General features: G+C 37.5%; 1 protein-coding gene across 1 annotated transcript; it reads left to right on the top strand.

Moving 5' to 3' along the window:
* The first annotated feature begins 6,303 nt into the window (after window positions 1-6,303).
* On the top strand, window positions 6,304-18,103 carry LOC139731063 (perlucin-like protein). Its single transcript, XM_071641943.1, has 4 exons — window positions 6,304-6,411; window positions 12,204-12,226; window positions 14,759-14,877; window positions 17,688-18,103. The coding sequence occupies exons 1-4, from the start codon at window positions 6,304-6,306 to the stop codon at window positions 18,101-18,103; spliced, it is 666 nt and encodes a 221-aa protein (XP_071498044.1).
* Window positions 18,104-27,640: the final 9,537 nt, after the last annotated feature.

Raw genomic sequence — 27,640 nt, forward strand, 5'->3', positions numbered from 1 at the left:
TGGCTTGATGATGATCCTACGGTTGACATACACACAGTGTTTCTGATAGTTCAAGGGGTCATTTTTCAGCCCCTCTTGTGTTTGTGTGTGTGAGAGTTGGGGTGGGGTTTGAATAGGTAGGAGAAGTGTTGACGGTTGGGCCAAGGGTAAGAACCACCTCTTCTCCCTACCTCCCTCCCCCTCCCCACCCATTTTTTATCGATGCGAAGAATCTTGATGTGCCCTCCGGATTTCCTGGGTTATCTTCATCTGGTGTGTGTGTGTGTGTGTGTGTTTGTGTGTTTGTGTGTGTGTGTGTGTGTGTGTGTGTGTGTGTGTGTGTATGTGTATGTGTTTGAATTTGTATTTATTTTTGTTTTTGATATTAGTTTACTTATGTATATATACACATAATCACTTGATTATTTACTTTTTTTTTCTCAGACGAATATGTGTAGACTATAGCCGGGATGCAGGTGCAAACCTCTTCCCTCTCCCTGGCTGCTTAAGCAGCCCTGATACTCATAATGTAATTTGAAGAGTTTCACCTCAAAACGAGGTAACTCCATTCTAGTTAAGCTTAGAGGTTTGTTTGTTTTTAAATCAAAGCTGCTAGAATATATCCGATATGTACGACATTTTTAATCAGAACTTCTCAAGTATTCCTTGTTATGTCACAAGTTTGGTATTACTGGAAAGGTATAATTTTTCTTGATCTAATGAAGGACTTACTTTGAAATGTTTCGAAAATATGGCGCTTAGCTTATTTTGCAATAAAACTCTTCATTTATACAATTTGCATACAATGTATTTAGGCAGTAGTAGCTCCTTTCCTTCTCCAATCGTTCCTCCTCGGTTGAACCCTGGTCCTGTCTTAGGGTTCAAATCTCCGGACCTGACATACTGTTGAAGGGTTAAACGTCTTGCAGATTTCTGGCTGCCACTTCCATGAGAGATTTCGTGAGGTCACTGCGCATGCTCCTTTAGATGGGTTCTCCAGTCTCCCCCAATCTATTTTTAAAAATGGACCAAATGCTAATGATAAGCTTGTGTGCTCTTTGTCAGCTCATTGAGACTAATCGTAATACAACGCGTATTTTTTTCTTTTTAGTACGCCATGCTCACTTAACAATTTATCAGAAATGCGTTTCATAGACAATGTGAGGTTACTCCAAAGTATTTTTTATTTCAAAATATGATAGAGGTTCACTTGAATAAAAAAGAAAGAAACAATTTATACTTTGCGTTGATATAAAATACGTATCAAGATGATTAGGAAGAGTGCTCAAAGAGAGAATACAACACTGGACCTTCTTCACGGAGTCGATTGTCTAGACACACGTAAACCGTGAACACACTCTCCGCAAACACTGTGGGCACTGTTTCCACACTGTTTAAACTCTCGAAACTAACACTATGTTCCCTCCGACAGTGACGATACGAGGAAATTACACACGTTTATCAAAAGTGAGAACATATTCAAGTGATAAAACTATGCAAGATTTACCAATCTTGTCTGGGAGAGCTGCGTTGGAATGAACATAAAAATTATCTTTGTCCGTAAAATTTAGCAATAACTTCTGGAATAAGTTATATGATATGCTCACTTGGCTGCATATGGTATGTTGGGGGCACAGCTGACTGCGATTAGGCCCCTTTTGATAAAACAAAAGAGAATAGCAAGCTTGATACTTACTTTCAGCAACAATTGCAGCTATATATTGTATAGTTTTGGTTGCGACCTAATTTCATGATTCTAACATTTTTTGGTGAGATGATGAGAAACTTTTTAATGAAATATGAAAGAGCATGTAATTCATGACGAATTCAACTTTCATTTGACATGATGACAATTGGTCTTGAAATGGCTGAAATATACAAAACAAAGCGATTCTATTAAAGTGTGGAACCCACCTTTTACTACGATCGCTTTGTTTAATTTTGTTTTTGGATGTTTCAGCCATCCAAACCTGATTTTCATCAAATAAACTTTGAATTCCTCTAAAAATGGTATGGTCTGTACTATTTTATAAGCGTTTTCTTGGTATCTCACAAAAAGTTAAAAGCCCAATTATCATCTCCACCAATACTGTACCATCCTTTTAAAATTGTGAAATCTATATCACAGATATGAATTAATCATTTAATCGTTCATGAAATTCAATTCATTTCATTTGACATTTTTTCAAACAAAACATATAACATTAATATACCAATTACGAATGGTCCTAGGTATACATTTGACTGTAAAGAAATATTCCCAATAGCACACTTGACTCTCGAAATTCGCGAAAATAAAAGCCTCGCGTAATATTCTGAGTATACAATATGAACAAATGAATATAATACACGCATACTAACAGCGTACAAAGTTATTTTCAGAGAAAAGGTGAATTGAGAAGTCCACTATCAAGCATGCTTGCATATTGTGAACAACTTAATTAATTTTATAAAAGTACTTAATGGCAAATACATATCACCAAAACAGAACAAAAGGGAACAATACAGGAGAAACACAGCAACCAAACGAGACTGTGGGTAATGCAATTAAAAGAAATGAGGGCAACACAGAATAAAAGGGAAATAGAGGAGAATGACGAAGAGGAAAGAATGCGTACAAGCTGATCAAGGGGAAGCACAATTTCGAACAAAATGAAAAGCAATATTTCTAGGTTTTGTGAAAACAATGAACATCTCCACTGAATATGACTTTACTTCAGTTTCTTCAAGGATAGCAAGAAATCAGTGAAATTAGACAAGAGTGCTACGTAACTTACCTCGAAAACTGCTCAAATTTCCGGCTGAGTCTTTACTACATATCCATCCAGAAGATTCGTCTTCTTGACAATTAAGCCATGCACTAACTAGGGATGGCGAATGTTCTGAAGCAATGCGACTAAACTCTTCGCGCTCTTCTTCGCCCTCAAGCAAGAGCAGGGACGGATGCCCCGGCACGTCATCTGCAACCAACCGTGCCAACTCGGCGCAGAAAAGTTTTGCATCGGGCATGTTGGGTCGTATGAAAGAGAGAACGTCCACGTCTAAAAGATAACATTTTTTGCTTCCAGCAATCCACCCGCCTGGACATTCAGTCAGGTCTGCATGTAAAAAAAAAAAATTGTGCATAATTGAAATGTGTCCTTTTTGTTATCACGTTAGAATCCTCCATGGTAGACGTATATCCCGTGCAAGTTGGAAATGAAGAGTTGATGTCATTTATTCTTATCACTTTTACATATTCAAAGTTACATTATTCTGTATACAGACAAAGAAAATATTGACACACATGTTTTGATTTCATCACTGTTCACATCCATTCAACAGAATAACATAGATAACTAAAATCGATATGTGATGATAGGTACAACGTTTCCTACTACGTAACGACTGCAGAATCATTGAAAAGAATACGTTTCTCTCCCCCTCTCTTTCTATACATATTCATATTTATTTAACTTTGTATGCACACACATTATATGAAGTGCTTGCTTTCAAAAGGCGCTATATCCACTTTCTTTATTCCCGTCTCTGATTGAAAACAGCTACTGACGACTTATGTCAAAAACAACTGGAATGCATGTTGCCGTCTAATCAAGTTGGTTGACAAGAAACATGTGAGCCCTTAATACCATGACTCGTTGCCATAGTTTCCGTCCTTGAAGTGGTGTCATCCCCTCCCGCGTCTCTCACAGTGACAAGCGTTGTCGAAGGCAAGGGTGAAATTGATGATGCCATCAGTGTAGTTCCTAATTGAAGGATACGGGGCATAACAATTACAAAGATAAAATGTCCACATATTCCATCTCTCTCTCTCTCCCTCTCTCTCTCATTAATGTAATTACAGAGATTAAGAGAGTATATATGTCTGTGTAACAATTACAAAGATAAAATGTCCACACATTCTCTCTCTCTCTCTCTCTCTCTCTCTCTCATTGATGTAATTACAGAGATTAAGAGAGCGATGTCTGTGTGTTTATTGGGTGTATTACGTATTTATAAAAGTAAGGCCATATATGTATGTATACATATATAATCATATATATATATATATATATATATATATATACATATATATATATACAGAGAGAGGGAGAGATTTGAAAGGTGGATAAATATAATGGCTGCTGCTGCTACAATGTCAGTCGTTGCTTGCTGCATTAGGATCGAAATTGTATTGGAAAACAAAATATCTTAAAATATCAAATTCCTATTCTTTACTCTCTTGAGAACCTCATGAAAGACTCACTGAAGATTTTGACACGGACAGAAAATAGATAGTCCTTTATACTCCATTACTTCTTTTTGCAACTACTTGCAGACGTCACAGATTCAATTCAATTCAATTTCAATTCAATTCAAGTCAAATTTTATTTTCACTTTTTCTTTCCAACAGAATGTATGAGTTTGACATGGGAGTAACAAAATATACATAACCAGACAGAATTAACGACATGTTCATGTCTACATGATCAGTACAAAAAAGATACATACATTCTATATACACTCTGCGGAAAAAATAAAGTGGAGGTACCCACTCAAAAGACTAGGCTTGTATCATGTGGGTGCCTCTGAGGGAAAGGGGGAAATAAGGGGGTGAAAAGCTTACAACTACAAAGAGTGCGGGAAACTGGGAAAGTCGGGAATAGAGAGAAAAAAAACAAAAGTGTGAAAACAGGGAACAAAAAACAGGAAATAGAAGAAGAGAGAGAGAGAGGGAGAGAAAGAAAAGCATAAATAATTTTGATGCAATCACCAAGGGCAATTAATATAGCAATGACAAATAGGCGATTAATATAGCATTGACAAATCCATTACCTCCTACTGCATCTCATGAAATTTTACGTAAATGCAAGGTTTCTTTAATAGGCTCTTCCCATGAGTAGTCAAAAGGTCGTCTGTGAGGATTATAATAATTCTTTCATTAAACCTTTCTATCACTCGGCGATATGCCACACACGCTACCGCATAGATATCACTACTTTGGTTGCTTAAAAAGGAAACTACAATAAATCAAGGTGAATGATAACTTCCTGAGTATTATAAAATTAAAGATGATCTACTCACGTGTCTCGCAGCGAACTCCGGTAAAATCCGGCGGACATTGACAAATGAAATTGATCCAAGTCTCAAAGCATCGGCCGTTCCCACAGGGTCGCTTCAAGCAATCTGAACAGGTGTCATGGTGTGGCATCACATTTTACCATAATAAAATATTATTTTCAGCTGTTTAACTTCATTATGTTGTGTAGCTATGGCATGCCATGCTCTCCGAATGAAAGCAGCCATTATTTGGCTGATGAGCCTTCACAAAAGAAACGCGTTGTTCTTGTTGCCTCGGAAAAGTTAGAGTAAGTGCATCACGCACTTAATATTGCAAACTCTGTTAGTCTCTGGTTTGCTTCCGTGAATGGATTTCCTTGAGGCATTGTTAACATGGTAACGTGGGAGTGAAAAGTGCTTTTAGGACGCATTCGTAAAAAAACAATCTTCAAACGGTTACGTATAACTAGAACAGCTAATTTTTCTTTGCTAGATCGAAATTCTATGGTTAATGGTAAGGTGTGTGCCAGTAAGTTTTCATAACTTACTTGAGCAACGATATTCATATCAGTTTATTGTCATAAAATCATAAAACACCGTAATTAACTGTCCAATTTATTTTGTCTAGTTTTTCATTCACATATTAAAAGACTGAATTAATGAGGACCCCCCCCAAAAAAAAAAAAAAAAAAAATAATAATAATAATGATTTTCTGATTAGGTATGGGATCGCAACAATAATATGGTATCGCATCAATATGATATGCCAAAAGTAATCATGGGATAATAGGATTGTTTGTGAATATTTACGCCTTTAATTTGACTGGATGTCTGTTTTGTGTGTGAGTGTGGGTTTTAGTGATGTGGTATTGTTTGTGGAGTGTGCATGTCTATGTATGCGTGTGTGGGTGTTTAGCAGTCCTTTGATAATGAATCGGGTTTGTTTTGACAGTGAGATATTTAGATGGGGATTGATAAGTCCCTTGCATTGTATGTTTGTGGTTGATTTGTGTGCCTGTGTTCTTTTGTGTGTGTGTGTGTGTGTGCATTAAACAAGTTTGGTGTAATGTGTGTGCGCATGATTGCGTATGTGAAGGGGTCCTTCATTCTTTTTTTAAGCATTCCTTTCAATAATGATATATTGCATATCGCAAAAGACACTGTATAACCTGTATGTAATAATAGAAATAATTTTGTAAAGGGAAACTACAAGTCTTCGGACTTTTCAATCGTCTGTATTGATGGCAAAAAAAAAAAAAACCTCGATAAATCTATCTAACGAAAATGATATCCTACCTGGCAGGCGGCAAACGTAGTGACCAGACGGCGCGTTGGCGGCTCTGCCGGTGCAAGAACCCTTTCTTGCAGGTGCTATCCTATGTGACGGGGCAGGTGCAATCTTCAGCAGCTGTTGTACCTCAGTTCCATTTACAGTCTTCGTTGGGCAGCGAAGAGACTTGAAAGTATCCTCAGACAGCGAGGACCGTCTACATTTGCCGGCTCCTATCAAAATGATCGTTCATTCATTTCTTTTATGTAGTCACGGTTTCACCATCAGCCACGGCTATTTTTCAGTTTTTCAGGTTTTCAGGGGGTTTTTTCCCCGTTGGATTTCAGATAGCAATGAGTAACGATTGTTGCATTTATACATTGTAGCTGCAAACTTAGAGAACTACATGACCACGAGTTATTGTGGGCAACAGTATAAAGAAAATGTAATTAGAATTCCACAAATTTCATTAAAAATACAAATTGAATCCACCTGTTACTGAGTTTTTAGAAAATTTCTTTGATTTCCCCGACCTGCTTTTAGAAAGAGATTTTTTTTTTCAAATGATAGGAAAGTGAACTGACTTTAAATGTTCTTTTCATTGTAAGATTGCGGTCTATGATGACGCCATTCTGTAATAGTCTCCTGATTCGGCTATGACATCATCGAAATTTTAAAATTCAAAATAACGTTCGAATCGATTGTCCATTTTTCATCAAATTTTCGCTAATGTGTTCTACTGCGGCTGCTTCCAGTCAGTCCACACTAATGCTTTGGTTTTGGTTTTCCTCATATCATGAGGCAAACGAAAGGAAGATTTCTGGGTAAAACGTATCTTATGATTTATGCGTACACCACTGTTGGTAAATATCAAATATACATAGCAATAATGATTTCATGCATATCTTTACAGCCACTTTGCATTGCAAATAAAACATTCTTTGATGAGTATCTCAGGTTTTACGAGCTAATCAGTTTTAACAAACTGAGCGCCGTTTTTTTAACATTTCAAAGTAAGTCCATCATCAGATAGAGCAAAATTAAACCTTTCCAGTAATACCTCACTTGTGACATAACAAGGAATAGTCTAGAATTTATGGCTAAAAATACCCGGTATTTTCTTTTCATTTCTTAATTTTGTTTCTAGCAGCTTTAATCACAAATATCTCATCTAATAGCAAGAATGGAATAAGCTCGGAATAAACATGCCAAAAAGCGTTACTCTGACGACAATGCAGAGTTGAATTCCTGTAGATGACTTCTGTCGAGCAAAAATGTAAAAATGAATGATCCATCATATATAGATATGATAAGTACTTCGTAGTGCGCTTGTTGATCAATTCATAATGTCATCAATAATACTTTAGAACTCCAGAAAAGGGCATGAGTCATGCATGTCCTCACCAACGGCATAAACGGTAGTTTTCAAGAACACACAAATTGTCGGTTTCCCTATCCCGTTGTCAAGTGATTACGATTAAATCAAAATGTATACTTCTTCACATGAATTATCAGCATTGACATCATGATTCATGGCCATTTCTGAAGCTATGCTCTTTTACTGTATATAAGATACAAAGTGTTTCGAAAAACATTTCCCACTTTTGATCATTAATAGTTCAACAACTATTCATTCGATAAAACTGTCATTCATATGAGTAATATCTGAATAGTATACAATTTTGTTGAAGGTAATTTGAATGTGAAAGCATAAATCAGTTTCACTAAATCTAAGATTGATTTTGAAGTAAGGTTTCAGATTTTGGTCAAATTTTAACCCTCTGTACAAAAATTTAACTTTGCACAGGAACCAATGATGTGTATGTGAGTGTGTGCTGACAATGGCCCTGAACAATGGACATGCCTGAACCACCTGTTGACTAGGCGTCATTCTCGCGCTCCCAGGCACATGAATGCTTAATCAATAATTCATGTGGATTGCCCTGGGCACTGCTAGTCTGAATTCATGCACGGTAAAGGGTATAATGTATGCACATGGAAAAGGTAAGCACATGTTTCCATGTGCTTGCAAACACCTCATTTCATTCCAGCTGGCAATCATTTTCAAGTTTTGCTTCACATATCACTAAATTTGGGAGATAAGCATAAATAATTATCTAAAGTTCTTCATTTTGATACAACTGTCTACTAATTAAATAATCTGACAATTTTTTCGCTTTTACGATAAAAAGAGATCATTTTCGGTAAAGAGTTCATCAGCATTTATCATTGGGGCGATTTGTTTCACAGTAAATTAATTTGAGGCTCCATATACACAAGTGTATACTCTAATTGATTTTCTTTGCTTCCTGTCACCATGTTTACGATAGAACAGAAGGTAATCATTGTAATTTCGTTTTTCAGAAGTAGGGAGAGCACTGTCACGGCTCAACGACAGTATCGGCAGGCGTTTCACTTTACACAGATACTGCCAGAGGCTGAACAAAGACAAGTTGTGATAGTGGAATTTCTCATGAATAAACAATGAAGTATTCAAACCCTGACCATTGTTCAGGACCATTGTCAGGGTATTAACCACACACTCCCATACACACCCATTGACCCCTGTGCAAAGTGAAATTTTGTACAGAGGGTTGAAAATAGAGCAAAATCTGGAACCTAACTGTGAAATTAATCATGGATTTCATGAAACTGATGTATGCTTTCATATTCAAACCACCTTCAACCAAATTGTACACTATTCAGCTATCACTCATATCAATGATAATATTACCTGATTATATAGTTTTTTGATTATTAAGAATCAAAAGTGGGAAATGTTTTTTGAACCACCTAGTATATATATATATATATATATATATATATATATATATATATACATGTATACATGTATACATAAATACATACGTCATACATACATATTATATGCATATGGTTAAAATACACACTGTAGATAATGAAGAGATTCATTGCAACATGGGCTAGGTGCCATTTTTAAACATTTTAAAGTATGTCCATGTCATTTAAAAGCATGTTTGTCAGACAGAGCAAAATAAAAATTTTCTGGTGATACCTCTTTTGTTACATCACAAGGAATATTCTAAAAGTTATGACTGAAATTATCCCATATTTTCTTATTATTGCCTTTGCTTTTAGCAGCTTTAACCACAAAATATGTCAACGCTTTACAACTTTCCATAATTATATCTTGGCATAACTGGGCTTATTTATGGAAGCTTCATGTTCTCTGCCTCATCAACGCCCAAAACACTGCAGTTTACACCGTCACACTTCACTACCCCCACCATAACGCTCGCGAACCCCTTTCACTCCACAGATACCAGAAACCACGTAGGCATACACTACATTGTTTTATGTGATTCTGTTTCTTTACATTTACAAACCAATCTGGGTTTACTTGCCAAATTTCTAAGCCTCTTTCCCCCCTACGTTTTGGTGGAGATGAGAATTGGGCTTTTAATCTGCGAGATGCCAGGAAAATATCTATGAAATAGTACAGAGCATACCATTTTAACACGAATTATTCAAAGTTTGTTTGATGAAAATCGGGTTTGGAATGACTGAAATATCCAAAGACAAAGTAAAACAAAGCGATCGTAATAAAAGGTGGGTTCCACACTTTTTTAGAATCGCTCTGTTTTGGACATCTCAGCCATTTCAAAACCAATTTTCATCAACATTACATGAAATTTCATGAAATTACACTCTCTTTCATATTTTTATAAGAGGTTTATCATTATCTCACCAAAGAACCTGAACCCTGAACCTGAAACCGGAAATTAGGTCTCAACCAAACCTGTACGTTCCCTTTAAATTAGAATCAACTCAACGTGGGTATTGAAAAACAATAAAAAGGTATACGCTTTACAGTAGGATAAGGGCAGCAAAATTCCTACAAATGTTTTGGTGTTGCTCTGACAATAATACAGTTACCGTGTCACCATAAGAATATTTTGTGTTTGTTCTGAATAGACTTGCATGAATAATTTCTCTCTGTTTTTCCTATACGAGATTAACACCTAGGCCTGCATTTTGGTCTTTTTCGGATACCTGGATGACTCCTCAATGTTCTGGAAGCTTCTACTTTCATAAATCCAAATTATTTTATGACAATGATTTGAAAGAAAGATATTATTTACAAGGGTGAAGATTCAGGTGTGAGTTTCTTCAATTTGTCTCCCTCTTTCACATTTAATTTGTTAAGATCGCAATAGCTGATCTGTGAATTAACAAACATATCGAGTTTTTTTTTCCAACATGCTTGTTGATTTACAGATCAGCGGTTGCGATCTTTTCAAATTTAATTTTTAGAGGGGAACAATAAACTGAAGAAACTCAGTCCTGAAACGATTATTTGTTGTCAGGGTATAATACTTAAAACAAAACAAACAAACAAACAAAACTGACGAAAAAATAAGAATATTGACCTAATGACGTCCTTTTAAAATAATGTAACCCAACCTGACTCAAATTAACCAAAAACGAACAAACAAACCCCCCTCCCCCACCCCAAAAAAAAAAGCGGAGAAAAATCTCAACAATACGTATATACTTCAAGCTGATGAAAAAACCTGGTTTTATCATTTTCCTTTGAATGAATAAAAAAATGAAAATTGAATTGAACCATTGAAAACTTACCATTTCGTTTCACGCTGTGAAGTATCAGTGGTTGACAGCAGCATCGAAATTGTATTCCTGAGAAACAGCAACCGAATTACGGACATGTGTCTGAGTTTGTCACGAATCCGTTCAGCTCATTCTCACCATACAGAGGGAAAAAATAGTGGAGGGCGACTGCCGAAGTTGGAGCGCAAGGTGACCATGCCAAGAGGCCAGAACGGCTTTTAACAACCGAAACCAAATCGATATGATGGTAAATAGATGATAACTGAATAAATCAATGCGCAATTGGGGGATAGGACCAATAAGCTCAAAGAAAGCAAGGACTTTCTGAATAGAGATTTTTTTTTCGAAGAAATTAACAAGAAGAACAAGTCATCGAGAGCGCAGCTTTTGAATATCTATTCGAACACATCTAGGCCTGGCCCGGACAATTGAAAACCAGTGCATGGTTTCCGTGACAGTGTTTTGTTGTCCTTTGAAAGGAACTAATGGATGTGGAAACGAGGAACGATAGAGAAATATCGAGGTTGTTCAGCACTGAGGAATATTACCTTTTAATAGAGGCAAGCCAAGCGTCCTTTTAATGAGTAATCTATAGACACAACGTTTAATTTTTTCTTAATGAATTATATCTTAATCTGGCATTTTGGGGTTGTTACTTTTTTCAAACATATCTCATTATCATTTTTTTGACGTTTTAATATTTTTGCGCCTTAAAATCATTTTTACATTGAAAATAGAATACATTGAAAAACAACAAATAATTCAATCAAAGTATTTTTCTTTTTCAAACAGTCTGGGATGTATAATAGTTTTAATATACGAAAAAAAATCCCTTTGTTATCGAAGTCACACGTCACACGCCGTTTATTCATAATAATTAAATTTGCTGAATATTTTCAAGAAGGAAATCATATATTTCTTTTCGCTTCTAGATTTAACCATAGGATACTTACATTTATATTCCTCCACAACCAATGTAAATTTATTAGATGCATACGAAGAGCTTATAGTCAGAGATGAGCACCCGGACTCGAATAAAAGACAAAAACAAACAAACAAACAACTATCATTCTTTTTGTTTTACCGCTGTCATGGCAATGCTTATTATCATATAGGGGCGGAGCGATATTTCAGAAGCTGGTTGGCAGCAACGACCTTAATGCGGAGGCTTTGCAAGAGGTAATACATACGGTCTTATCCCGGGAGGTTGTTGTCGTTACACACGTCATTGTCTAAGTGACATGGTCTATTCACGATTGCAGTGCGATTCATCTGATGCTAAGTACTCTTGCTTTGTAATCCACAGAAACGGCATACAGGAAGCAACAGGTAGGATATTGTTTTTTTTTTCTCATTTTGTTTATTCTTTTTTCAGTTAGCTACTGGCCTTTTATTAGACTTTCTGCAACGTATTTCTCATAATAAATCGCTGAAAAGCCGCCCAAAGATGGTGTACATAACCTAAGCCTTCTTCATCGCAGGGTGATTGATTTTGGAACTGTGAAAATGACATTTTTTTTATCATACCAAAAAACAAAATGGAGAACACCTGCCATTTAGCAGTGTTCGGCATTGATTGCAAAAAATCAATGCTCTGCAGAATGCTTATTAGAAGATTTCAACCTTATTGTCATCAAAGTTAAACATCCACATTGCATGAATAACACTGAGTAAAATTCTTTGCTGGGTTTTTGCTTTCTCTAATTCCTTTGTCTCCTTGTGATGCTCGCATTGAACATGTACCGTGTCAGTATTTCTTAGGCCTACTTCACGCGTGCAATTCAGAATTTACCTATTGTGATCAGTTTCTCAATTTATTATGTTACGTTAACATCATGTTTAGATACAGCGCAGTCCCGTTTACCCGAAACGTAGGGAGCCGTGGGTATCCCCCGTATTCTATTTTTATTCGTTCCATCCCTCGCTCCACAACACGCAGCTATCAGACGCCGTTCTCACAGCGTCCTGTCAAGCTAGACTACACGATATTTTCCATCGCTTTCTACATTTACTACGGACCGCCTCCGAGTTTTGTTACGGCCAGTTCCGCGCTGTCACATGTTGTTGTTTACCCTTATTACAGCTTTCTAGTTTATCATTAAAACATGGCACTTTTGTTCTGAGAGTTTAAAAAACTGACAAGGCATTCAATCATGTCAGTCACGGCCTGTCACGTTTTCCCATCCCTTCCCCCACGATGTCTCAAATCCATCCCGTTTTCTCCACGGTGGCCTGAAACGTGACTGTCGTGGCCACTGGGAACATGGTGTTAAGTAGTAGTACATGTCAATGCTCGCAGTCTCTTATTATGAAGATATGCAGGTATTATTGTCTACGATAGATTTATTATGCAATTTTCATTTAATGATGTCACGGCAACGATAGATTTCCCGTCAATACATAACAGTGAGGTAGACTCTGTAGTCCGTTCTGATAGAAAATGTGGACGAATAGGCGGACTCGCCCTGTTCGTATTTAATCGATATTGTTTAAAGCCAGACCTGATTTGATAAGCAGTTATAATTGATTTGAACAGGGGGGTGCTCACCTCCCTGATTTGAATAATACGTCTGTAATTTTATGCGTGATCGAAAACAGAAAGTTATGCCTTGAGTATTATAGCCCCCCTACAAGCAAATCATACAGTCTGTCACTATTTGGACGAAATATTATGTTGTCCATCATTTCTTTTTCATTCATTAATTTCTTTTTCCATTTGGTTATTACGATTGTCCTATAAAAACAGAATAAACTCTAGTTTTTGGCATATTGTCTACTCTCTAAAAAAGATCGAGTGAAAATACTCACTCTTAAAGGAGTGAATTCAGAAAAGAGTGAATTTAGAGTGAAATTGGAGTAAATTTCGAGTGAACATGTTCAAATGACGTCAGGGATCACTCCAAAATCTTCGAGTGATCCTTGAGGTCACTCCAAAATGAGTGAAAATGTAGATTTTCACTCATTTAGGAGTGACCTCAAGGATCACTCGAAGATTTTGGAGGGATCCCTGACGGCACTCTAAAACGAGTGAAAATGAACATTTTCACTTACAATTCACTCCAATTTCACTCTAAATTCAACTTTTTTGAATTCACTCCTTTAAGAGTGAATATTTTCACTCGGTTTTTTTAGAGAGTACTAGATGCATTTTTTGTCCTCCTTACCAATCAAGGAACAGTCTATCTATTTTCCTTCATTCCTCTCCCTTATCATTGCTTATCACTCAGAGGCCCAGAGTGTTTGAATTCCCGAGATGCAACTTCTTAAACGACTTCCTATTGAAATGGTGATGTATATCCTCGTTTTACAAAGAAGTGAGTTTCACTTTTCACTTTATTAAAAAAAAAGAGAGAGATAAGTGGAACATGAGAATTTCAATCTGTGGTCATACAAGACCACTGCACTCTCCACATGGGGAAAATCAGTGCTGTTTGCAACACTACCGACACAAACACACGTCTCTTATTCGATCTTGTATCATAACTGCTTAGTGCTGTGTCATTTTTCATCACTTCAGTTCTCATTACAACGAAAAGGCTAAGTATTGTTAAGTTTCCACATATTGTATTTTCTTCTCAGTTTATTTTGTTTTGCAAATGTAAGGTCATTCTCTGCTACCAAAGAAACTGAAATGTCTATGTTCTTTTCGAAAAATGAAATAAGATTTGAATTGAGTTAAACTGAAAAAAAGTTGATATAATACATAAACATTGATAATAGTAATAATGCATATAGTTAATAAAGTGTCCGTGTCGCTGCAAAATTCCTTCCCGATGTAGATTGCTGCGCAGAAACCGGAGAGGGCGCCTGTCAAAACGCAGCATTAGCCACTGAGCATCTTTGTCCCGACATTTTCTCCAGGAAGACGGGGGATTTTGTCCGGTCAACACCCAAATATGTCCCACGTGACCATCCTCAGTATGACGCCATAGTTCCCGAAGCAGCGAGAGGAAAGACCAACCTATACTGTGCCCATCCTGGTAACATGTAGTTTGTATTCTTTACTCACTATGAGTAAAATTAACAGAATACCAACTTTTTACAAAATATTTTTCTGATATTGTGAGCCATTACCCCTATTTAGATTGTGCTTTTGTTACCAATTAATGTAGAAATTCCGTCGTTGGCCATGGCCATAATTGTAATGTGCTTCTTTTTTAAGGGAAAAATAACATAATTTTGATAATGTTGTGAAACTATTTTATACAAGCGACTTAATTCCTCATAATAGATAGGCCCTATATCCAGTCACCGTTTGGTAAATCAAAATCCAAGTCATACAAGGTCATAGATCCTCGAAAAGGGCAATTGCAATGTTAAGGATTAAAATTCTAGAAATTAATAAATATATTATGTCTTTAAATACTACTGGGTAGATCAGGTTGAAGACTAGGCTAAAAACCCATTAAAAAGTTCCTCAGGTTTCAATGCACGTCATGATCGTTACTACTAATTTGTAATGCGCCTGAAAGTCAACATAATATTATACTAATATATAAATCTAAATCTAAATGTAAATGTAGAATATCTATGTTTGTTCATTATTGTTTTCTTTATTGCTCTAATTATTACTATCATTATTTTCATGTCAAGTTAACTCATTCCATATTAGATTCTGAAGTCCCCTTAGCCTTAATACACAGGCCATTGGTTCCCGTATCATGGAACGGGTTAAAACTTAATTGACATAAAGCAAACATTGGTCATCAAGGAGTCCTGATCATTCTCTAGAACACGGAGGTTGCTACGGCAACGACTTTACAGAAGTTGCTGTTTGTCGAAGGGTAAACTTCCCTGCTCAAAACAAAACAGAAATGACAAAGTGCACAAAGTTTTAAGAAAGACTGTCTAGAGTCTAGATTTACGCCTGATTGAAAAGATACTTTGACTACACTGTGGTTGGGACGTCTACGTATAGGTATGCCCGGCTTTAATACACAATCAATAATGCATGCGCTAGCCCCTCCTGTATACACAAACTTAACGAATGCAATGCAATTTCTATCGTTTTTACCGGCTTTTGTACTATCCCAGTCTGTTTGTTGGCTGTCGTATTGATGGTGGGTAAAAATTTATAGATAGATTCTTGGTAACACATCAATTAAATAGTGAGGGAAAAGAAAACCAGGGATGCGTTTTACGAAACTCAGCAGAAAAATTACTAGTGGAGATGACCCCTTCACTCTTTTCTAAACATGCGTGGGACTATAATATTACCCGAAGATTTGAACGCTTATACATGTACTGCATTTCTTGTCTTAAAAATTGCTACTTTTATTTCTGTCAATGTCATTATAACTAACGCTTCATTGAAGTTGACTCTCCCTTGCTGGCTTAGTGCTGAGTTTGATTAAAACTGTCCCACAAGACAAATAAAAAGCACATTATGAACGAAAAATCTACTAATAAACGCGAGAGCTCCTGTAGATTCATCAAACAATTAAATGCCTTGTCGTCTAGTCGTTATCGATCGCCTGCTCAGTGCTTCAAAACAGCCCTCAATGATCGCCTGCCTCAAATGGCGGCAAAAAGCCACAAGTGCGAGTCAATAGTTTTATGCATACGTCATCAGTGTAGTTGTTTCACTATAAGTCTTCGTTCATTCAAAAGGTATTTTTCAATTAATTGTACTTTTTTTTTACACAGTTGAAATTCCACTAAGGGAAACTTCCACAATGTTTTGAGAGTAATCATTGACAAATTGCATAGTTATGTTCCCCAACCCGGAGAATCAAAGGAAATGAATTTAGTTGAGGTGTTATTCTCCCAATTACAATTTTCCTCAACCTTTACTGATGTGTTCTGCTATATTGTTGCTGCATTCCCACAAATCTGGACATCATTCTCCTTCCTCTTCATTAAACTTTACGTGTCGCTCTCGCAGTTGACGTGATGATTGCGTATAGCGCCCTCACAAATATTGTTAATATCAAAACTCAATAGAAACAGAGTTTTGCCCGCCTTAGATATAAGACGCCAATGTATTTACGATGGTTATCAACATTGTTTATCACAAAAACAGATTGTGTGCCCAATCCCTGTCTGAATGGAGGGACTTGCTTAGAAACTCTGAAGGACTTTACGTGCAAGTGTTCAAGATCATTTATCGGAAAGCTATGTGAAATTGGTACGTTAATAATATATTATATTAATGCTGGCAGGGTGTAAAACTTAATGTACTGTGAGATTGATACATAATATTAATTTTGTTAATAGAATACTGAACTGGAGTGCTAGTAGTATGGATGGATGTACATTTGCTTTGTATAATTTGCTCATATATGCAACAAAGAATAATTATTGCGAAAATAGAATTGATAATCTTAATAATAGTAGTCTAAATGCATTTTCTTTATGTAACGAGTGCAAAGTTATTGAAATATGTATTTTGCTCAATTTGATGACTTTACTGAACAAGGTGTATTAAAATGACGTTCATCTGTTTTTGGCATTTTAATTCTTCGTAAAATTGTTATTATAATTATGATGTCATTTAAACAACTAAGCTTTCAAAATTGGTGACTCGCACTTTCGTGTCAATTGTAGCGGCTGGCAAAAAAAAAAAAAAAAAAAAAAAACCCAAAAGAAAACAGTTCTTAGAATAAAAAAGGAAAAAAGTGTCCTGTATACTTGTCAGATCTCTCTCTCTTTCTCTCTCTCTCTCTCATAGGACCAAATACGAATTTTTAATTATTTGTTTGTATTCATAAATGTACTTGCAACGTCCTGATTCGGCTTTGAAACAATCTTGTGTGATTTGTTTTGTCCCGCATGTAATCAAAATATATAGGCCTAGTCTGCCCTGGCGATGAATCGTCCCCAGACTCCTGCTATGTCTACCGCCAGGACCTCCACACCTGGGAGGTGGCGCGGGACACCTGCGATGAGCTGGGAGGATATCTGGTTGTCATAGAAACGTCGGATGAGCTGACCAGCATCCGAGACGACGTACTCATTTCGCACTACGGAATCAGTATCACGACTTTCCGATGGATGTGGACAGGGTTGAATGACAGAGCGTCCGAGGGATTCTTCACTTGGGAGCGAGCCGGTGGCACTCTACCCCTTTCAAGCAGTATGTGGCACCCTAACCAGCCCCTCGCCAGAACTGCAGCCGAACAAGACTGCGGAGCCTTCAATGGATATGAGCTGAGAGACGATCCATGCAGCTGGCAAACTAGCTACATCTGCGAATTCAGGCTTTGATTTGACATTGTCATAATCTCCATGGCAATTATTCCCAGCTGTTTCTGCATTGCACACATTTATTTTCTCTTCCCCCGCGCCTCTCTCTCTCTCTCTCTGTCTGATTCCATTTACTTTCGCGTGTCTTTGTTCTTGTACTTTTTTTATTTTTCCTACTTCAGAATGTTGAAGATCGTCCCATATTTGTCACTACTGTATAACTGCTGTTCTGTCCACGTACATATATTTTCGCGAATGGGGAGGTTAAGACATTAGTTTCGGGAGATGTTGTTTCTACGAATTGACACCGAGGCTATTGTAAATGCACTATTATACAGTTGCCCTAGAGCATAAAGGACATTTTCGCGTGTTGTTGATTTCACTGTCCAATACTGTGCTTCGCGAAATTCACAAAAATTGAAGCTTATACTATACATGTACTTCCTTGTGATGTCAGACATTTTAAAACCATTTTTCCCTCAAATAAACTTAGATTCCTCTCAGAATTGTATGATACTTCATATCACGGGAGAGCTTTCTAATTTTCTCTATGAAAGGGTGCCCAGTCCCAACCAAAACTATACCATCCCTTTAAAAGGAACATTGCTGAGATATAGTGTGTTGTATTTCTTGTTCCGTAAATGCCTAAATATAAAATTTGAAGAGGGTACATATCCTAATAGTCGTTGGGATGCCATTATTTTCCTCTTATCAAAGGGTCCATGCTAAATCCTGAACAGTTGAAGAGTTTTCGACCAGTTCCTTATCTTTCATTTCGTGGAAAAAAAGCTGCTGTTCGGCAAATTTAACATAAAATTATCTTTCTAATAACGATTTACACTTAACCTTGAAATCTGGGTATAAATCATTCTACAGTCGTGGAACATTATTAAATCTGTCAAGTAATGTTAACTCTTCTGAAGACCATGGCAATGGGACGTTACTCGTACTTCTCGATGTTTTTTTTTTTTTTTTTTTCATTTGACATCATCAGGCATGATGCTCTACTACAGAGATTGCAACATAGGTTTGATACTACAGGTCTTACTTACAAGTGATTTGAATCATACTTAAAACAGAGAAGGCAAGCAGTAACAGATGCGTTAGAATTATCTTCTCATGTAATTAGATATTGGTGTTCCCCAAGGCTCTGTGGTCGGCCCAATGTTGTTTACTATGTATTCTTCTCTCTGAATTAGGAGACATTATTGACTAATGCCCAAATTCAAGTCCAACCGATTTTCAGGGAAATATTCAAGTAGTATTTATTTTTGGAAAATATGTTTTTATAGTTATGAATAGATAAGCATCAGGGAAATACAAATCGGCATCCCTTGCCCAGTAGTGCAAACTTGGAAAAGTTCGTCAGTCTTTTGGATTCTAAGACCAATAAGAAAACTTGTTCAGGCGTTTGTTACAATCAGGCAATCCAGGAGGTTTATTTATTTATTCCTTTTTTTTGAGGGGGGGGGGGGGGGTATCGGCGTGGATAACGATTTTACATCGCAAGAACATGTTTACATTAGCTGTTAAACTATCTCACATAGTTTAGGCGTAATTTATAGATTGTAATTAGCTAGTTTAAAATATCAAGTTTAAAAAATATGAACAATCTTCCATGTTATCTAAGCATTTAATATTTCATTCTCATTTAGCAGTATTTAAATCTACGGAATATCTAAGTAGCGTAATAAAATGTTGCTTTAACAAATCGTAGAGAAGACATCTGACTTAAATGAAGGTGTCGGTGCAATATAGTGCTAACCCACACTTTTGTCAAAATTGAGTTTCATGCATTTTCATAATCCTTATCCTTTACTCTAACCTCCATGAAAGTATCATATATGAATTCAACCAACAAGAAGGTAAAAAATGCATGCATTCATGTTTTATTAATGTACGATGTATGGACTTTCCAAACATTCAACAGCGATTATCTCAAAATGACTATCGTGTGGGCTAGCACTATACTGCACCGCCGACCCCTTCAAATCTGCTTGCTAATACTACGAATGCATTTTGTGATTATAAATCATTAAAAGTTTAAGATTTATATTCATATCTATTTTGGTTTAAATACAATAAACAATTACCACACATATTCGACGACACAGTTCACATTTATAATACTCGACGTTCCATTGAACATTATTTGCTGCTACATGAACTTCTTGTCAAAAAAAAAAACATATTTGTGACCGTGCACAACAAAACGAACAAAAAGTCGCACACCATGATTTTGTGTGAGGACTAAAAATAGGTAGAAGGGTCAACTCGGTCCATCTTGACTTTTATAGATTTTCTTAAAGAGCAAGTCCTCTTCTACATTATGTTAAAATTTGGGATCATAAAATGAACAGGAAAGTGTGCTTATCAGCAGTTAATCTTGAACACTTTTTTTAGAATATTGTGATTAGGTGTGTCTTCAGAGTCCCCCTTTCATTTCTTAAAAAATCCCTGTACACACTCTTCACTTTCAACTCAAATAACTTTAGAAAGGATAATACTACTGCTCTGAAAGTTGGTATTTATTATGGACAGAATGTGTTAATAGAACATGCCTAATTTCAGCTTAATGTGATAGTTCCTTCATTGTGGTTGAACTGGTGGTTTTCAACTTGTTTCAACAGAAACCTGTTTGTAAAAGCCTTTCGAAGTTGATAAACGCAAAGCTGTTTTGAAAGCCCTTTAGGTCGCCCTACTGCGGTTACGCAACCATGCGTTTCCAGTTTCTGAAAAGACGCGCGCCACGTAAAGTGCACACGAGTACGTGTACACAGGTGTATACATACAGCTGTGTGTAATGAACGCATATGCTTCGAACAAGGAGGTGTTTCTCCCACCAACAAGGTTTGAGAAATAGAGTAACAACAGTCTCATTCCCTTTGATCCCATGTCTCATGCCGCCACTCAGAAATATTTGAAGTATGTGGTAAACTGGAGCTGCCTCACAGATAGGAAGACAATTGATTCATGTGGCATTGTATCATGACTCGTCACTCTCAAAGGAAGATATGTCTTTATGATGGCAATTGCTTTTCGCCGTCCCTTCTTAGAAAACAAGCGGCACATTAATAGTACAGGCAGTCAGGGCTTTGGAAAGGGCTCCCGAAAGGGCTATGGAAAGGGCTATGGAAAGGGCTATCGAAAGTTGATAAACGCAGCCGACGAAAACAAGCGGCACATTGATAGCACAGGGAGTGGACAGGGTTTTCGAAAGGGCTATGGAAAGGGCTTTCGAAAGGGCTATGGAAAGGGCTATCGAAAGGGCTTTCGAAAGGGCTATGGAAAGGGCTATCGAAAGGGCTATCGAAAGGGCTTTCGAAAGTCGTTTAAACTGGGGAAAGTTGATAAACGCAGCCCATGTCTGACGACTTTTTGTTTGTTTTGTGGTGCAGGTTCACATTTGTTATGTTTGATAAATTTTTCATCGAGAAATAAGAAAATAAATTTAAAGTGAAATTCAACAAAAAAGAGAAATTGAAATATCAATGAATAGCTCCTATAGGATAATCTCTACAAATTAGGAATATTTATCCGACATGTAACGGCAATTTCTCTGAGCGATCTGACTATGCCTTCCGAGACAGGCATCTGCTTGCTACACTTTAGTTCAATATAGTTTATAAAAAAAAAAAAAAATCCCGAGTTTTGGTTATAGATAAGTTGCGTAAAAACACACATATTCTAGCACTGTTATACGTACAGAAAAATTTGACGTTATTGAGTTTTAACGGGTGACAAAGTCAGTCTAAAGAAAATGTGAGCTTAAAGCTGTTATATAGATTATATCTGAATTGTGAAAAAAAAACTTTTCTTTACATTGATGGCAACATTATTTTGCACTACCCTGTGATTTCAATTGGAATAAGGTATTACACTGCCACTTTATCAAATTAATGATAAAAGCATAAAGCAATATGACTTTAAGTTTTGCGTAGAATATGCGCCAAGGAAAAATGACTTGTTTAATTAGGATTTTTGTCTGGTTACTTGTGTACTATGTATGTTATTGTAAACAAACTACATGACATTATTTCCTTGCCATTCAAAAGAATAACAATGTACTGAAAAATAATTCCCTATTTAATTCGGAATGTTTCTGATTTTGTAATCAACATTGGTTTAGAAAAAAAAATATCCTTCGATATCATACAGACAACGGAGTGATGAAATAACAAAACTTTATTCTTGATTATGCTTTAAGTATTGTGTAAATGGAATCGATGTCAGAGAACGTTAATAAAGGAACCAAACATTTGTTCATTGTACATTATTAAGTAAAAGATTCTAAAGCGGAACTATGAATTTGTGTCACTTCGAAGTGCAACCAGACAAGATTCAATAAAAATGGGTTAGAAATAACACGTAGCTATGCGGTTGCTTACATTGAGTACGTTTCATTTTCTTCCCTGTCAAATGATCATATTGCTTGTATTTGTGGATGATGTAAAATTGTGACAAAAAAGAATAATGATAAAGTAGGCCCTACCTCAAATGAGGAAAAAAGAGAGAAAAAATGTATTGGCTATTATTCTATTCAAGACAATAAAAACGAAATACATACCACAATGGACATAGCATGTTTACGTGGAAAACTAGTCTACACTTATTTTTATCGTCTCTCTCCAATTCTATACAATAATTGTCTGCCCTGTATCTGAAACTTGTTTGAATTTTTAGCATTTCTTTTTTTTTTTGCTTGTTGTTATCGTATCGTTTCATATTCCATTAGTTTTTTCCCTCTTCCTTTCCTTTTTTTCTCCCATCTCTTCCATCTCTCATCTCTCCCTATTTCTCCCTCTCTTTCTCTTTCTCTCTCTTCCCTCTCTCCCCCTCTCTTCCCTCTCTCTCTCTCTCTGTCTCTCTCTTTCGATGTTAAATCCGTCTTCGTGAGTTTAATGGTTCAGCTGTAAGAGGTGTAATGAGCCGCCTAATGGCTAGCTATAATTTAAGGCGAATTGGAATCGCCTATGTTCACAGTCGTTTCGTTTGTGTCATATTGAATATAGCAGCTTTGAATGAGGCTTTGGCAAAGAGACGCTGTTGCTTAAGTTGTGTTAAAAAAATCCCAAACAACCGTCTACTTATTTTTCGTTTTTATTTATCAATGAGGCCCAAGACCCCAATTTGACCAGAGACACTGTTTTATGTCGAAACTGAACCTAGGACAAACCACTTCCTTTCAGTCGAAAGGACATAATTATGATATCAGACTTTTTCTTCTTCCCATGAACAATGGTGAAGTGAGGAATCAGAAGAGGGAATTACGGAAGAATGATGTGTGGTTGACGGCGTTTTTGAGAGAGAGAGCGACCGACGAAAATTAAGGCGACAGAGGATGAGAAAAAGGGGCAGAGATGACAGGAAAATGTTAGCCACGTGGAATAAAAAAAGTTAAAGAAAGAACGAAAGCGGTACGGACTGAAGTACTACGCATCATGTATAACGTCAAACATGTGACACTCTTTAAGTAGTACGCACCCTTCTCTGTCATGCCAGTAAACATATACAGAGAACTGATGAGTAATTGTATACAATACATAACGATTAATGTCGTCTTTTCGACCTTATGTCTTTTCTGATGCGAGATACAACTCGGCCCAGTTTGTCAGTCATCACATTACAACCATATCACAGCTCATAATCTTTACGTATATCGGATCTAATCCTTTAGGACCTTGGTCAAGACGTATGATGTCTGCCAACTCTTCTGCTTGGAAGTAAAATCATGCAGTCAATTGTCGGCTAAATGTCAGTGGGACAGAGTTATCAGATCATACTGGTGACCTAAGTGCCAGGAATGTCACCCATGTATGTCTGTATCTTTATGATATCAATCCATAGCTGGATGAGGCAGTCCTTTCGGTACTATGAGGCAGCTGTCGACACTGTTGTTTTTGACATGTTGGTCATTTTTGACATGTTAGAACTCATGGGCAACTGTTCGGACTTCTTCGATGGAGTGGCTCGACCACATTTGAAAAATCCTTTCCACAGCTCGTAGACTCGCTTGTTGAAGATGAAAGCTATCATGATATAGACGCCTTGGAGAGAGTTGAGAATGATGAAGACATACAAGAGCACACCGACACCTGCAAAGGCTGCTACAAAACCCAGAATCCAGGTGAATCCCATTAACGTCGAAATCTATGAATGTGGTCATGAAAAGATAAAGACAAAAAATCACTCATCAGAATGAAATGTAGCTGAAATAAGGTTACTGTATTGGTCTTTTGTTTCGACCATTGTTCCTATTTGAATAAAATTTAGATTTTAAGGAGTCATTTTCCGTGACTTTGGGGGCTGCCAATTAAGTTCGTTATTCTGAAGCTTTGCTATTTCGAAGGTTGGTTAATCCAAAAACGAAACAAGGTTCGTTCTTACGAAGATTCATTTTTGCGCACCTTTTTCTTTCATTTTGGATTAACGAATTTATTTCACTTTCGGATAAACGAACCATAGGAATAACAAACATCATTCTTCAAAACAGACTGTACATCACATTACTGTTTAATTTCAAATAATCATTATTACGGCTATGTAACGCTGTCATTTTAACATCCTTATTTCGTCTGTATCTACTACATGTGTTAATCACTTCTTTGATACTAGCTAAGTTTGGTTATTCAACTATGCATTTCACAACACTGGTCTTTAAGCACCAAATTGATAGATACATTGATTTACAAACACTTATCAATTCAGACTCTCTATCAAGTCATTTTTAATTGGTATTACAATACTATACTACCTAGTTTGGCTAAATTCGATGTGGATTTAGCGCAGAGATTCAATTTTTGGTTTAAAGAAGACTTAAGCAAACAGAAAGACGGCCATGATAATGACGGCATTTACAGGGGATTGCGCGGTGAACACTAAATTAGTAAATTGGCATGATTGTTACCTTGACGTATATTCGAAGTTCAGTGAGGCAGTCGATTCTGTCTTGTTCTTTACGAACACGCCTCCCGTCCTGTCTGCTTTTCCTGAGTCCGCACACGGTGTATGCAAACAGACACATATTGAGAAGCAGAGCCACGGCCACAGGACATCCGAAAGCTATCAGGTTTACTATCCCGTTCCCTATCCAACAAGAACTGTCATCACCATAATACACGAGTTGTTCCATATCATTTCTATAAGCTAACCCAACACAGACGACAACGATGACTGCCGCCACACCAAGGGCTCCTCCGATGTAGACAATGAAGACCTTCTTGCTGTTTGTGATCAAAGCGACAGCTTCCCTATTTCCGAATGTTCTAGCGAGGTCGATCGCGAGGGCTGTGGTGATTGTGAAGACAGAGAGCCAAAGAAAGTGAGACAAGGCCGCAACGGACGCACAGACTTCTTTGGACGAGGCAGCACTTCCCCCAGAAAGAAGCAAAAGCTGGGCAAAAAATAGCGTAAAGCAGAGTGTCATGATGAGCTTACCGCAGACAGATCTCCGCCTGACCGGAAATGCATAATAGGTAATAAAGGTTACCAGCAATGCCAGCATGGATATTGGAACGCATATGTAGCTCAGATACACCTGTATCGCAGAAAAGTGAAACAGAGTAGCATTTATGTTGATCGTTCCGTTTCGGTCCAGAAATTCGCATACACTTAGAGTTCCCGCTTGTCCGGGGAAATACATCCCCTCTTCAATGAGGTCACCCGTGGGAAGGTACCGCAGTTGTCCTGTATTTTCGACAGCTTCAAATAACGTTTCGTTGAAAATAGAGAGACGGCAGGATGGCTGCGAGTTTGTCAAATGGCACACTGTGACAGTTGAAGATGAGATGGGAGTGTCGATATCAAATCTTATCACCAGAGTTGCTCCATTTTTAAGATAAAAGGAATCAGTGCTATTAACATATATATACTTCCTTTCAAGAATGGTAAAGAAGTAAAATTCCTTGGATACAACAATGTCGTTATCGGCCGCAAGGCATGATCCGTCGATCGAGTTGAGGCAGCCTTCGATGAACTCCATCGTTTCGATTCCACATTCTACCATGAGGTTATTCCGTTGAGTTGCATCCGCAAAGACCCGTTCCAGGCTCTCCAGAAGCAAGGATTCCGGAATCGACAAATTTGATGGGATAAAGAGGAAGGTTGTGTTGAATGAGGTAATATCATTGGTACCGATAGGGTTTAGATTTACCGACAAATTTTTGAACACCATTTCTTCTAAACAGTTTATAGTGAGTGCCTGTGATGTGCTGTCGTCACTTGACAAAGTTACGTTGTTCGAGAGAGTAACGCGCACGCCAATTTCTGCCACACCTGCAGCCCCACATGAGGAATTGAAGGGTATTGCTTCTACGCTGCGAACACACCTGCCATCATGCAGGATAAATCCATCAGCACAGTGAAGTAAGATGCATTGCTCCTCGAAGGGATCATACACCTCGCCTTCTGCACAAGTTACGCTTGTTTGCTGGACATTTTCAGAGGACACAACAGATCTGACCCCACCGGAGGAACCGAAATCAAATAACAGGGATATTGGTTGTAATCCCATGATATCAGGACCTACAGTGATCGGCGGCAAACAGCTGCCGAATTCCTGTGAAAACATGGATTCATGTTCACCACTCAAATCTGGTGACACACATTGAGCAATAGAGCAGTAATAGCAGAATGTATTCCGCCAGAAGTCGTCAGTCCAGGGTTCCACGAATGCTGCCTTGAATGACTCGCAAGGCACGGAAAGCTCGGGGCAAGTTTCGGGGGCGCATCTAAAATTATCCGCCTGAGTGCACTGACGCACCGCCAGTGTTCTCCTAACTATGGACACACTATTGCAGCTAGCAATCATCTCTTGATATGTAATGTTCCCAGAAAGGTAGGCACTCCTTACTTCATCGGTGCAGAGGAGCTCAAGCTCCCATGGTTCCATTGATCCCGGATCCCCTCCGTTACAAATAGCGCAGTACAGGTTTCTGTACGTCACGTAGTTTGCAGCAGAAAGCGGAAAGGATGCGGCGTTCAAATCGGAATTGGTTGGGTCTTCGCACTTTTCCCGAATGTTGGCGTCTGCCCACGTGGCGGGACAGACAGATACGTAGAAATATTCCCCCCAAACAAAGGGCAACGTCATACACTGAAACTGTGATCGTTCCAAATGAGCCACCGCCTGACGGAACTGAGCTGCTTCCGTTGCTTCATTGTTGGCGCGATCAATGCAGCAGTCTTGAAAGAAATGGCACGCGTAGTCACACATGCACTGATATCTGTCTGCAGAAGTTTCGACGCAACTTTCATCTCCACAAAAGTGTTCTTCACATGCGTCTATGCTGAAGTTTCCATGCTGCAGTTTTCTATCTGTGGTACGACATAAAAAAAGAAAAAAAAGGAAGGGTAAGAAAATTGTGTGAAAAACGGTTTGCATTCTCTGATATGGTATATTTTATATGTATAAAGATACACGGAATTATTTACAATAAAACGTAATAATGAATGTATGTTTCACAGTCTGATGGACAATGAAATTTGGTATTCCAATCATTAGATATGGTTCCCAATTCCAAGGAACGACTGCTGTATTAAACAATTCTCCTCCAGCAC

The sequence above is a fragment of the Diadema antillarum genome, unplaced genomic scaffold, assembly GCF_040938485.1.
Source record: "Diadema antillarum isolate AM-2024a unplaced genomic scaffold, OU_Dant_1.0 seq00000356_RagTag, whole genome shotgun sequence".
Classification (NCBI taxonomy): Eukaryota; Metazoa; Echinodermata; class Echinoidea; order Diadematoida; family Diadematidae; genus Diadema; species Diadema antillarum.